This window comes from Sceloporus occidentalis, unplaced genomic scaffold (assembly GCF_023333645.1).
Source record: "Sceloporus occidentalis isolate IW3139 unplaced genomic scaffold, rSceOcc1.0.p SCAF_2, whole genome shotgun sequence".
Classification (NCBI taxonomy): Eukaryota; Metazoa; Chordata; class Lepidosauria; order Squamata; family Phrynosomatidae; genus Sceloporus; species Sceloporus occidentalis.
The window spans coordinates 87,240,526-87,253,727 of NW_028316982.1; the positions used below are offsets into that span (position 1 = coordinate 87,240,526).

General features: G+C 38.4%; 1 protein-coding gene across 5 annotated transcripts in view; it reads left to right on the plus strand.

Annotated features, from left to right (window-relative positions):
* The window catches only part of LRRC27 (leucine rich repeat containing 27), a 73,278-nt gene that overhangs the window by 11,868 nt on the left and 48,208 nt on the right, over positions 1–13,202 (plus strand). For 3 of the 5 annotated variants that reach the window (XM_089510210.1, XM_089510209.1, XM_089510211.1), the window contains exons 4-5: positions 676–734; positions 9,630–9,782. In XM_089510210.1, the coding sequence (XP_089366336.1) occupies positions 676–734; positions 9,630–9,782 (212 nt within the window). Of the gene's footprint in view, positions 1–675; positions 735–9,629; positions 9,783–11,780; positions 11,904–13,202 lie in introns of all 5 variants that reach the window. The other 2 variants (XM_089510213.1, XM_089510212.1) reach the window with 2 other exon arrangements.

A 13,202-nucleotide genomic window follows, 5' to 3' on the forward strand; every position in this document is an offset into this window, starting at 1 on the left:
CCCATGTTGCTTTTTCCTTAACACACACATCCCTTCTCATATTACATTTAGACCTTTCTAGGTCATCTTTTTCCCCCAGGTACACATACAAACAAATGTGGACACTCTTCATGTTTACTTTGGTATTTAGGCTATTGTACAATCTGCTCATGAAAGAATAATTAATGTAACAAATGACTTCACAAGTTACAGTGATAGAGGCATGAGAATTAGATTTATGCTTTCCATACACACACACACACACACACACACACACACACACACACACTCACACAGAGTAGTTATTTTAAAAATAATAATACTAGGACAAGAATTTTGCAGATTGTGACCTAAACACTTAATATTGTTTCGAAATTATTTGAAAAGACATACCTTTGATGTTACGATTAAATGTGTTTTCTAATTGGTCCTTTAATACAGTTTAAACATTTTTGATGTGCACCATGCCATTATCACAAACCATTTCTGATGACTCAGTTTTGTGGCCTAAGATCTGATACACATTTATTTATTGCAACCATATGCATTAATATCACTTTTGAGATCTAGTTACGTATTTGTTTCTTTGAAATAATGTTCCTATAACAAGAATATAAATTACAGAATTAAGTATGTTTGTCATTTGGTTAAGATCCATTTTATATTAAAATGTTTATTTTATTTTTTATTTCAAAGGCAGTTGAAAACTCTGCTCTTAGAAAGAAACCCTATTAAAAGACTACCTGTTGAACTTGGTAAGTACTTTTCACTCCACAATAAATGTTTAAGGAAATGTGTCAGTCTCCAAAATTAACCTTATTGTAAATGTTGTCTTGAATAATAAGGAATTTTGGACAGTTTATATTAATTCACATATAATAGCAGCAAGCCAGAAAGTGGTGACTTTTAGGAGCAGAACATCATTTGATGATAAATTCATTAAGAGATCTTTAGAGGTTGACTGGGATACACATTCTCTCTCTCTCAGAGAAGAGGTTGGGGCTCTGCCCTTTTCTTACCCACACATTAAATGGCAGTGCCCTGAAAATATAATGCCACAGCACCAGGGGACCCCAAACCATTACCAGTAGGAATTAGTCAACTGAGGAAATCTAAATCAGTAGATTTCTTGATTTCAACCTTTAGATTCAGTATCTAAGAAAATAATCCCTGCTGTAACAGATATTTAAGTGATAAGCCTTAAGATACCAGTTGGTGGTTTACTAGACTATTGCCCCAGCTCTTTAAACACTGCCTCTCCTGGAATGATCACAGTCTGATTGGGTTAGCCTGCTGTGAAGAGTCTTTAGTGAACTTGTATGGGCAGCCATTCATGACTCGGGGGCTGCAGTTGAAAAGAATTTTAACAAAACAGAGGTTTGTCTCTGAGAGAAGACAAATAGGAAATAGATCAGGAGAAGATTACTTAGGCTGCGTCTACACTGCAGAAATAATCCAGTTCAATCGTGCTTTAACTGGCATCGCTCCATGCTATGGAATTCTGGGAAGTGTAGCTTGTTGTGACACCAGAGCTTTCTCTGACAGAGAAGGTTAAATGTCTCACAAAACTGCAATTCCCAAATTTCCATGACATGGAGCCATGGCACTTAAAGTGGTGTGAAACTGGATTGTTTCTGCAGTGTGGATGCAGCCATAGAGACAGGGTTTGCAGTTAAGGTTTGGATCTTGAGAGAGATGATGATTGGAGACAGAGTTGTTATTTCAGAGAGACGGGCTAGCCAGTCAAGAGGGAGAACTGACTCTGGTTTGGGGCAGCAACAAGGAATAGAATATTCTAAAGTGCATCTATTGTCCTACTGAGCATCAATAAACCTATACTTATTGTAAGTTTTGTTTTATAATTGTCTCTGGCTGTGTCAATCAAGTCTTATAAGGAGTCAGGCCATGCATACTAGTATGAGCCCATCACAACACACCAGCCACAGGCCCACATTTAAAAGGTAATCTTGAGGCCCAAACATCCAATCCAAACCAGAAAGAAATTAAGGAGAGAATAAGGACAGGATGAGTGGTAGGATCCCAAGGATTGGAATTGCATGGCCAGCATGAGCAGAGGAATCTCTCACACTTGAGTAGCTGTGCTATCTTTTCCGGATCTAGCACACATCTTTCCTAGTTACCTTTCCTACCTGGCTTATACCAGATCCACAACTATCTGAACTTAGCACTTACTTAGCACTTGAACATAAGTCTCCAGGAGCTGATGAACTACATCCAAGAGTAGTAAAAGAACTGGCAAATGTAATATCGGAGCCATTGGCAATAATCTTTGAAAACTCCTAGAGAACAGGAGAAGTCCCAGCAGACTGGAGGAGGGCAAACATTGTCCCCATCTTCAAAAAGGGAAAAAAGAGGATCCCAACAATTATCGTCCAGTTAGTCTGACATCAAAACCATGAAAAATTCTAGAGCAGATCATTAACAGAGAGTCTGTGAACATGTAGTAGGCAATTCCATAATCACAAAAGTCAACATGGATGTCAGAGAAACAAGTCATGCCAGACAAATCTAATCTCTTTTTTGATAAAATTACTAGCTTGGTAGATGAAGGGAATGCTGTGGATATAGTATATCTTGATTTCAGTATAGCCTTTGTCAAGGTTCCCCATGACATTCTTGCAAACAAGTTTGTAAAATGTGGGCTAGACAAGGTAACTGTTACATGGATTTGTAATTGACTGGCCGAGCCCAAAGGGTGCTCAACAATGGCTCCTTTTCATCCTGGAGAGAAGTGACCAGTGGTGTCCCACAGAGCTCTGTCCTGGGCCCAGTGCTGTTCAACATCTTTATCAAGGACTTGGATGACAGAATTGGGGGCATACTTACCAAATTTGCAGATGACATCAAATTAGGAGGGATAACTAATACTCCAAAGGACAGGATCAAAATTCAAAATGACCTGAAAAGACTAGAAAGCTGGGCCAAAGCTAACAAAATGAAATTCAACACTGAGAAATGTAAGGTACTGCACTTAGGGCGGAAAAATGAAATGCACAGGTATAGGATGGGGGACACCTGCCTGTACGAGACTACATGTGAAAGGGATCTAGGAGTCCAAGTAGACTAAAAGATTAACATGAGTCAATAGTGCGATGCGGCAGCTAACAAGGCCAATGCGATTTTAGGCTGCATCAATAAAAATATAGTGTCTAGATCAAGGAAAGTAATAGTACCACTCTATTATGCTTTGGTCAGGCCCCACCTGGAATATTGTGTCCAGTTCTGGGCACCACAATTCAAAAAAGACATTGAGAAACTGGAACGTGTCCAAAGGAGAGGCAACTAAAATGGTGAAGGGTCTGGAAACCATGCCCTATGAAGAACGACTCAGGGAACTGGGGATGTTTAGCCTGGAGAAGAGAAGGTTAAGAGGTGATATGATAGCCCAGTTTAAATATTTAAAGGGATGTCATATTGAGGAGGGAGCAAGCTTGTTTTCTGCTGCTCCAGAGAACAGGACCTGGAACAATGGATGCAAGCGACAGGAAAAGAGATTCCACCTCAACATTAGGAGGAATTTCCTGACAGTAAGGGCTGTTCGACAGTGGAATACACTCCCTCAGAGAGTGATGGAGTCTCCCTCCTTGGAGGTCTTTAAACAGAGGCTGGATGGCCATCTGTTGGGGATGCTTTGATTTGGATTTCCTGCATGGCAGGGGGTTGGACTGGATGGCCCTTGTGGTCTCTCCCAACTCTACGATTCTATTATTCTATATTCTACTCCAACCTGCTTACTCAGAAGGTTGTTGTGAGGATAAAACAGCTACTAGGGGACTGCATCTTCTTCCCTTGAAAGAGCACAGAATAAAATCATAGTTTACAATAATTCATAGGTTTTTTGGACAGAGTCTTCCTTTCCTAAAATGTAGTTTACATAAAGTAAAGACATTGGCAGCTCCTGTCATACAAAATGGATCAGAGAAAGGTGTGTCATTGAAGCATTTTAACTTGAACCATTGTGACCACTAATCTGAACACAGACTTAAAGGATGAGGAACCAGTGGTACTAATAGAGAAGTCACTAGGTCCAGACACCATCAGAGAGCCAGACACCCTGGAGCACAAGATACTAGAGATCTCCAAACCCAAAAGGCCACCTGCAGCTTAGCTCCAATACTGGGACTGCAACCCTACTCCAAGATTTACTGAGACTAGTGTGCTGATGCCACTAGCATGTTCAGCATGATCTCCTAGAGAAGACAGAGAAATGTTAGTCTCCCAAGCAAAGTTCCCGACTCTTTGGGAAGGGTGTAGACTGGGCAGTGTAATCGAGCTCCAGGGTTCAGATAATCAGTATCATCCTTGACCAAGAATGATACATTTCAAAGATTGGGGTACAATAAGCCCAATCTATTGGGTCAAGAAATGGCATGATTATTCATTGTCTTCTTATTGTCCTTTTAAAGCAAGAGGGAACAGGACCCTCCTGTAAAAAAAACATCAGCTACCTCCCTTATCCAGAGCATCAGTCTTTGGTTGATTTAATCATCCAGGATGTCAAGACCCTTGTAAAGGTTGCTAGCTTTCACTGCTGCTGACACATCCTGATGATATTCTTCAGATCTCCAACCTGAAAAAATTCAAAAGAATTGAAAGAATGGTTGCCAAGGTTACACGAACCTGTCCTACCTCAAATCTAGGCAGATCTCAGTGAGTATATCCAGAAAGAATAGAGCAAATTATTAATGGAGAGTCTGACAGAGAAGGCCCCACAAAGTTTCGAAAAGCGTCACCAATCTAGTCTGTACAGATGCACACTGATGCAGTTGGCAAAGAAGTTGCTCTTTTCTTTTTTTCTTCAAACCTTCTACATCCTTCTAATAATTTGTTAGTATAGATCCTCAAATATAGACCCTTCTCACCCTAAGTATGTCACTCATTACCTCAACACATATTTATAATGCTTGTAATGTATAAACTTAATCCATTATTCATTATGAAACACTTTACATTTTTACTATGCAAGACTCATGGATATTTTGTGTAAAGAAATCTATAAATATTTCATGCTCCTACATTAGAGGTTCTTTCACTAAGAGAATCATGGTATATAGCAGCCTGGCTTTTTCCAAAGAAAGTATAAGAGTGGGGAGAAAGAATTTCACATTATACAGAGAGTAGTGTGCTCATAAGAATGGGTGGGATGAGCCTAGGAAAAAATGAAAGGAAGCACATAAAATAATAAACATTGGGAACAGCAAGACTACTGCTCTTATTACTTCTGGAGGACTATCCTTAAGAGCAGATTTGTTTTACAGCATTCATAATTGCTTTTAATTTCAGGTAATTTTGAATCCTGCAAATCTGATCTGTAAAGATACTTATCTCCCAGGACTATTTTTGCTGAAAGAATTTATGTGCAAATATACTGCATAATGCAATCCTGAATAAAGTACAGACTCATACAGAATATTAAGTATTACATGCTCACAAAGTAAAGCAAATGAGAATTGCGGGGAGAGAGAGGTTCAGTCAAGCTGTGCATAGATTTTTAAAATTCCATTTTGAAGGCAGTGTAAAATATCTATTATTGACTGCTTTCAGGATCTTGGCAATTTTCCTATAGTTCTTTTCACATTTATGTTAGTTTGTTTACCTTAAATACATGTCTGTTTTATATAAATAATATTTTTTTTTTATTCAAGAGCAAATTTATATAAAAGAACTTGGTTGTTGTTTTTTATAAACTACTGAAATGTGTTTTTGAGAATCAGTGCAACTGTGAGGTTCAATTTGAGTTTCCCAGAGTGTTAACCCTTCCAAAGGGAAACAAAAATATGCATGTATGAAAGTTAAACTTTGTTAGAGTTCAGCTTTCATCAGCAAAACGGCAAAAAAGTGTGTCAGACTATTTATTCTAAATCTGCCTTCCTAAAGAATAAAGATTTACTCCAAAAAACAACAAGCATGCAGTTTGTAGTTTAAAAAATAATAATAATGATTTTAATAAATAAATACATAACAAACTAAATCCTGTCCTAACTGGTGATGGTTTGGGTAGAAAAATGAAACCTCACCATCTTTAATATAGCAGGAAGAGACTGTTACCGTCACTCAGAGGAGTCTGTTACTCTGACTGAGACTGAGAGAAGACTGTTTAGAAGAGAGTCTGTTAAACAGCCTCCAAGAGTGAGTGACCAAAGTCACATATTTAGATAGAATGAGACAGATAGAGGGAAGTCCCTGTCTATCTAAGGAGGGAAAGGAGAATGCAATACATAAATTTTGCAACAGCAACCAACAAACCTTTTTAAATAAGCCTGCAAATACCTGTCTTATTTTTATTCATTCAAACATTATAATTACTGGGTTCATGGGAGAAAATTGTAGATAAAATAGTGGATGCTCATTCTTGAGCCAATATAATAATTTTCGGCAGTTCTCCCCCTTCCTTCAATGCTGAAGATGATGCATGCATCCTTTATCTCATTAAAATCATGAAGTAATATTGATTTTATGGAGTTGGAGAATATCATTTATAGAAAGTAGGTTATTTATGAAGTTGTATGCAGCTAAGGTTTCCCTCATTTCTGCTATTGGTATAGAAAGCTCCCACCTTCCAAAGAGAGACACCTGAGAAGAGCAGGAAGGGACAGTGAGTGGTATGGGCTGTAGCTGCTTAAGCACTATAATAGCAACACTTCCTGAGGGGCTTTAAGGCATCTTACAAATATGGATGCCAGTACATCACAGTCTAGATATAACCATGATGAGTTTGTGTGGTCATTTCCTTGGATTATCTGGAGCTTGACAAATAAGCATTCTGTCAACCATTAGTACCAAAATGTCATAATGCTTCTGTTGACTTTGAGTGAAAGTTGAGAGCTTAAAATCAAGCCATCTTAACTGAACAGAAAGTACTTATTAAGGAAGTTAATGTCTGCTAAAGAAAGAATTCTGTAGCATTGAGCCATGGCAGTTAAAGCAGTGGCAAACTGGATTATTTCTGCAATGTGGATGCAGCCCATGAGAAATACTGAAGGAAGAGGATTAGTGAGAGGAGGTCTTTCCTGACAGAATAATTCTATCAGAACTAACTGCAATAGAACTAGGGTTGCCATATCCCGCCTGGGGGCGGGACTTTCCCAGTTTGGGGCAGGTCCGCACGGTCCCGCCCCGGTTTGGCCACTCCCCCGGGATTCCCCCCAGCGAGGCTCTGGATGCGGCTCCGCGATCGCGGAGTGCTCCGAGGCCTGGCTGGGGCCTGGGAGACGCTGTCTCCCAGGCCCCAGCCAGGCCCTGGCAGCGGCTCCGCAATCGCACAGTCCTCCGAGGCCTGGCTGGGGCTTGGGAGACATTGTCTCCCAAGCCCCAGCCAGGCCCTGGATGCGGCTCCACGATTGCGGAGTCCTCCGAGGCCTGGCTGGGGCAGCGGCTCCGCGATCGCGGAGTCCTCCAAGGCCTTGCTGGGGCTTGGGAGATGCTGTCTCCCAGGCCCCAGCGAGGCCTTGGACAAGGTTTAAAAATGTAGGACCTTTTTTTTGCCAGGGGGGAAAAGGTCCTACATTTTTAAACGTTGTCCTACATTTTTCCCGGTTTGGAGGTCCTCAGGGATGGCAACCCTAAATAGAACAGATAATACAAAAAGGATGCCCTCTAGGAAATCTTAATGACCTTCTCTAGTTCTATTTTCCTCAGTAGGCACATAGCTACTTGTGAAAGTATAGATGCACTTTTTTTACTTCCAACAATTTTTGTAAATCTAATGCCATTATCTTTTTTTTTTTTTCTTAAAAAAATTCTGTACCTTTGAACAGAAACATTCAAACATTGAACAGAACAGAGATTGCAGTCAAGAAAAAAGAAGGCTAGGAATGGGAAGGGCAGCCATGAAAGAACTAGACAAGATCCTAAAGTGCAAATGTATACTAAAGTTAAGAATTGTACAAGCCATTATATTCCTCATCACCACTTACAGATGTGAGAGCTGGAGAGTGAGGAAAGCTGACAGAAAGAAAATAAACTCATTTGAGATACGGTGCTGGAGGAGAATCCTTAGGGCAGCCAAAAAGACAAACAAATGGGTCTCAGAATAGATCAAACCAAATCTCTCCCAAGAAGCCAAGATGATGAAACTGAGGCTGTCATGCTTTGGTCTCATTATAAGAAGATGTGACTTGCTAGAAAAGACAATAATGCTAGGGAAGGTAGAGAGCAGCAGAAAAAGAGGAAAACCAGATGCCAGATGGATAGACTCAATCAAAATTGAGATTTTATAAAGTAGATACTGTTGTAAATTGTACATTGTTTAGTACCCCTGTTGTAACCCGCTTTGATCTCCTTGGAAAAGCGGGCTATAAATAAACAGTATTATTATTATTATTATTATTATTATTATTATTATTAATCAGGGAGATCATGGGCTCAAATTTGCAGGACCTAAGCAGAGCAGTAGAGGATGGGAGAGCTTGGAGATGTCTCATACACAGGGTTGCTTTGAGTTGGGGCTGACTTAAAAGTAGTTAATAACAATATTCAGCTTAATATATGTGTGAATCATCCTTTCTTCCCTCTTCTAGCAAACTATATTTGAAGCCAGGTTTTAGAATTTGTTTTCTCTTCCTTGTTTGTTAGTAGAGTAGCAAGGCAGCGTCCAGGTCTGGATGTAAGGGAAATCATTTGCTTCCTTTTTTATTTTTTTGTTAATTTAGCTGTCCTGCCTAGCAGGAGAAGCCAAGTGAATAAATTCTCAGTAATTCTGGGTATTATTATGTCTGAACATGGCTGTCTCTTGTTTTGTGGAGGCACCTATAACTACATTCCGTCTTTGGGAACATCATTGTATTTAACCTGCTCTTTGTCTATAATGAAAAAAAACCCTCTGTGCTTTCTGGTATTACAGGAATAAGCCATTGCATTTGCCCGTATGTTATAAACAGGATTGATTCCATAATGCCTCAAAGCAACCTTGAAGGATATGTGAAGGCAGCTTCAGAAGCATTTTACTCACTTCGCTGGAAAATTTCAAAGTAGTTCTTCAAATACAATCAAGCACAGGGAAGTGTTTTCCAAAAGCACAGAACTGACCTGTGTCAGATTTGAGTTGTGTCTTTAGATTGCAGGACAAGTATCTTCTGTGTGCATTTAAACATATTCTTAAGAATTATTAAACTACAGTTCTTGGATATAATTATATAGGTCCTAGGCAATCAAGAAAGATGCCATCCAAGATTTATCTTTGCCTTCTGCCACTCTATACTTCTTCCCAGGCACATGCTAAGACCTATAGATTTGGTAGGCAAAGGTAGTATAGCCTGGGAGAAAAATGGACCAGAAACACAGAAAAGCAATAGAAATGCAGAAACACAGGCTACTTGGTAGGAAATCCTGACTTATTATGTCCCTGGCTGAGGAAAGAAGCAGCAGGCTAAGAAGAGAGCAGGAGAAGATCAGGCATGGCTGGAAAAAGAAACATGTAAAAACCTTTGGGGAGGAAAGGAAAAGTAGCTGTGCAGACTTGAGTGTAGGCAAAGGGAGAGGGAAATCATGGCTGGTGGCTGCTAACAATTAGCTTTCAGGGTTAGAAAGTCTGATCATACCCTTCAGTATTTCCTAGTAGGTGGTATTTTGAGCCACATTTACCTTCCTTCCAAATATATATATATATATTTTTCCTTCTTCTTGGACAGGTAACTTAACCTCACTTACAGCCTTGAATCTCAGGCACTGCCCTCTGGAGTTTCCACCACCTGAAGTGATACAGAAGGGACTGCCCATTATTTTATCCTTCCTTCGAAAGTGCAAGAATAAAAATAATGACTATTCAGAACCATTTAGCCCAGGTATTGTAATTTGATGCATTTTTTAAAAAAAAAAATTGATTTACCTAATTGAGTGGGTGAAATTTTTAAAATATTGAACATCCTGCATATATTTCAGGTATAAGACCCCTGATACCTAAACTATATGCAGAATAAACAATAGTTTTATTTGAATTGTATGGTACAAGGTTAAAGGTATTAACTCTTTTCTGGTTCAACAATTCTTATTGAATGAGCTGTGTTGTCTATTTTATGCCTAAATTCAAATATTAGTTTCAATTAGAGGAGACCCATAGAATTAATAGAGCTTACACTAACTTACAAAGTTCCTATTCACTCATTGGGTCTATTGTAGTTGGCACTAACATTTGGATTTAGGCCTTAATATTTAAGAATAGAGAGGGTCAGTTTAATGGCCCAGTCAGCTAGCTTGTTTTGGATGGCGAGTGTGGTTATACTTGAATACTTTAGCCATTTCTGCTTCTTCAGTATATCTTAGAATGCACTGGAAAAGATACAAATGAATTCTTTTGCCTTTTTCTTATATTTCATTGCATCGCATTCCTTAGTAGTTGCTATGTTTACCCACCAGCCTTCTTTTTGTCAGCTCAGGTTTGGGAGGGGTGGAGTCAAGGTACTTAGATACCCCTTGCTATTTTGATGGGACACAAAAGCTGTTGAGGCTGTCTGATCTTGTATGTATGTACCTTATGTGGCTATTAGAGCTGTAAAGTAGGATTTAACAACTGCCTGAGTTTCTTGGGTGCATTTGTGAAAGTAATCATTTGCCACAGGCATTTTGAATGAGTCCTCATTACTTAATGCCCACAACTGTGAAGTACTCTTTATAACTAACTGCCCTGTTTTATGCCTCTTCCACTGTTGTTCTAAAAGAAAATGCTGATTTTGATTATTAGGAATCATTCAGATGTCATTTTTTAGTGCAATAAATGTGAATAAGCCAACGTACACATTCCAGGTTTGTTATTCACACAATTTTTTCATCAGAACTGCATCTGTTCACATCTCTCCATGTCCTGTTGCTTAAGCTCTGTTGGCTTGTGTACCAGAGTGGGAGTGGGGCATCTCCTTCACAACTGCAAAAGACATAGAACCACTATTCCACATAAATTCAGTAACATGATCATAGCTGTAATTTTCTAGTGCAAGAGGAACCACACCTACATTTTATGTATCCTGGGAAATGAGCATGTTGGTTGTCAAATTAAATAGTCAGATTTCTTTGGATAGTAATTAAAGTTTTAAACAGCTACGTCCTGGATTATATCACATGCTACATAAATGGTATTTACAATTTCATACATTCAAGACAAAAATGTGCTTTCAGTCATGACGGTGGCACACATATTCCCAAATTTGTGTCTGGTGTTTTTTGCCTCCATAATCTTTTGGTCTCCAGCAAAACTGAAACATTCTTGTAGCTCAATGAAGAGTTTCTCTGAAATGGCTTAAAGATGAATCAGCTTGGTGCCTGCTTACACGATGAGCCTTTAGTCCTTGTTTGAGACCACAGTGTGTCATTCTTCAACAAAGTTATTCTGCTACATTTTGAATATGCAAATTCCACTTGTGATTTCTACTTGGAAACATACAATATCTCAGAAAAAATGTGTATTTTCTACAACTATCAGCTCTGGACTGTGGTATTTCTTGATCATCAAAAGAACAATATTGACAAGCCAAGATATTCTTCACAGCATATATTTTGTTGAAATGTGTTCTATACCTGTTTGGATTACAAGACAAGAGATTCCAGCTAAACATTAGGAAGAATGTCTTGACCAAAAAATTGTTGGACCATAGAATAGGCTGCCTTTGGAGGTCTTTAAACAGAGGTTGGATGGACATATTTCAGGAGAGCTTTAGTTGCCTGTTCCTGCACAGCAGAGGGTTGGGCTAAATCGTCCTTGCCCACACACACATCCCATATAACTCTAAGATTCTGTGATACAGTGTGAGATAGATTAAATACATACCTTGAAATTCTATATTTCGCAGACTTGTCTTCTCCACTAGAACAAGAAGCAAAGGCCATTGTTAAAGAATACAAGAAAAAATGCGACAGACCACCAGAGCGTAGGAAAGCCTTCAGCGAATTGTGGAAACAGATGAGCTTTCTTAGTGAGTTCAGTAGAGCATTAGTTTAAAGACAACAACATTTCTGTATTATTTTTTGTATGTGTCGTTCTTACAAATGCTTTGTTTAAAATCACACTGTGGCCTGCTTCAGATGTTACAGCCAAAGTGTAATCGGCTGTGACTCAAGCTCATGTTCCTCCTTCTCCTCTACTAATGGTCTAATTTCCTCATTCAGTTTGTGGTTTACAGTAACCATAGTTTGCAGTGACACTGAAACAGAATGACTCTAACCTCAAACCATATTGTTCCTTCAATCCAAAATTATGGAGTAGCTTACCCAATTTGAATATAATGACAAGCTGCAGTTATTATAAACTAGGAACTGGGAAAAATTGGAACATGCAAGTTGATGAAGTTGGAAGAATTGCATAATTGCAAACCATGGGCTTGATGACAAGATGATAATGATGGTGATGATGACAACAGTTCAACTCTGATGGCTGTACATCTTTAGTGTGAGAAAATATTGTTATATTATATATTAATGTTTGGATTCAGCATATCAAGTAAAGCCCTACCTAGATTAGGTAGTTTTATGGTGTTACACATGTGCTGGGCAAAGTCCATAATATGTGTCACTGTACTCCATCTCAAATTAAGCAGATCCATTCCTGGGAACTTCTATAGTCCCTATAGTCTATTTATATTAAGCATTTAGGAAACTCTATGTACTGCAATTTTGCTAGTGTTACTGCCATCATTTGCATATTTCTGTAGCATCGGTGCTTGATTACTTGTGCATTTTTTTAAAAAATGTACTTTACATTGTTTTAGCTTTGTTCTGTTTTAGCCTATACTGTAAGCTGCCTTGAATCTCATAGTGAGAGAAAAGTGAGATAGATATTAAATTAAAATTAAAATTAATCAATGATATTGTGACCCTGGCAAGGCTTGAACTTCATCTATGAAATAACTTTTATTTAATTTTGTGATTTATAGATGTTACTCGATTTAAATCCAGAAGTTCTCGGAGAAGCCTGCCATAGACAAACTGAATGCTTTGAAGCATTTGCTCAGTGTTGCTATCAATAGTGTGAACAGTAGAGGTAGAACATAAGGAAATATGTTACACTTACTTACATTTAAGTAAAATGGTCTTATTTATTTTTAATATATATATATAATTTTAAAATTATTTTTCAAAACTGAAACATATAGAAAAGACTTGTGTGAAGTGGCACTCCCTTCTTAATTAAAGAGTCTTATTTTTTTAAAAAAATGTTTTATGTTAAATGCAGTGTACTCCACTATACTTATCACAAAAAAGCTGCTAATACTAAC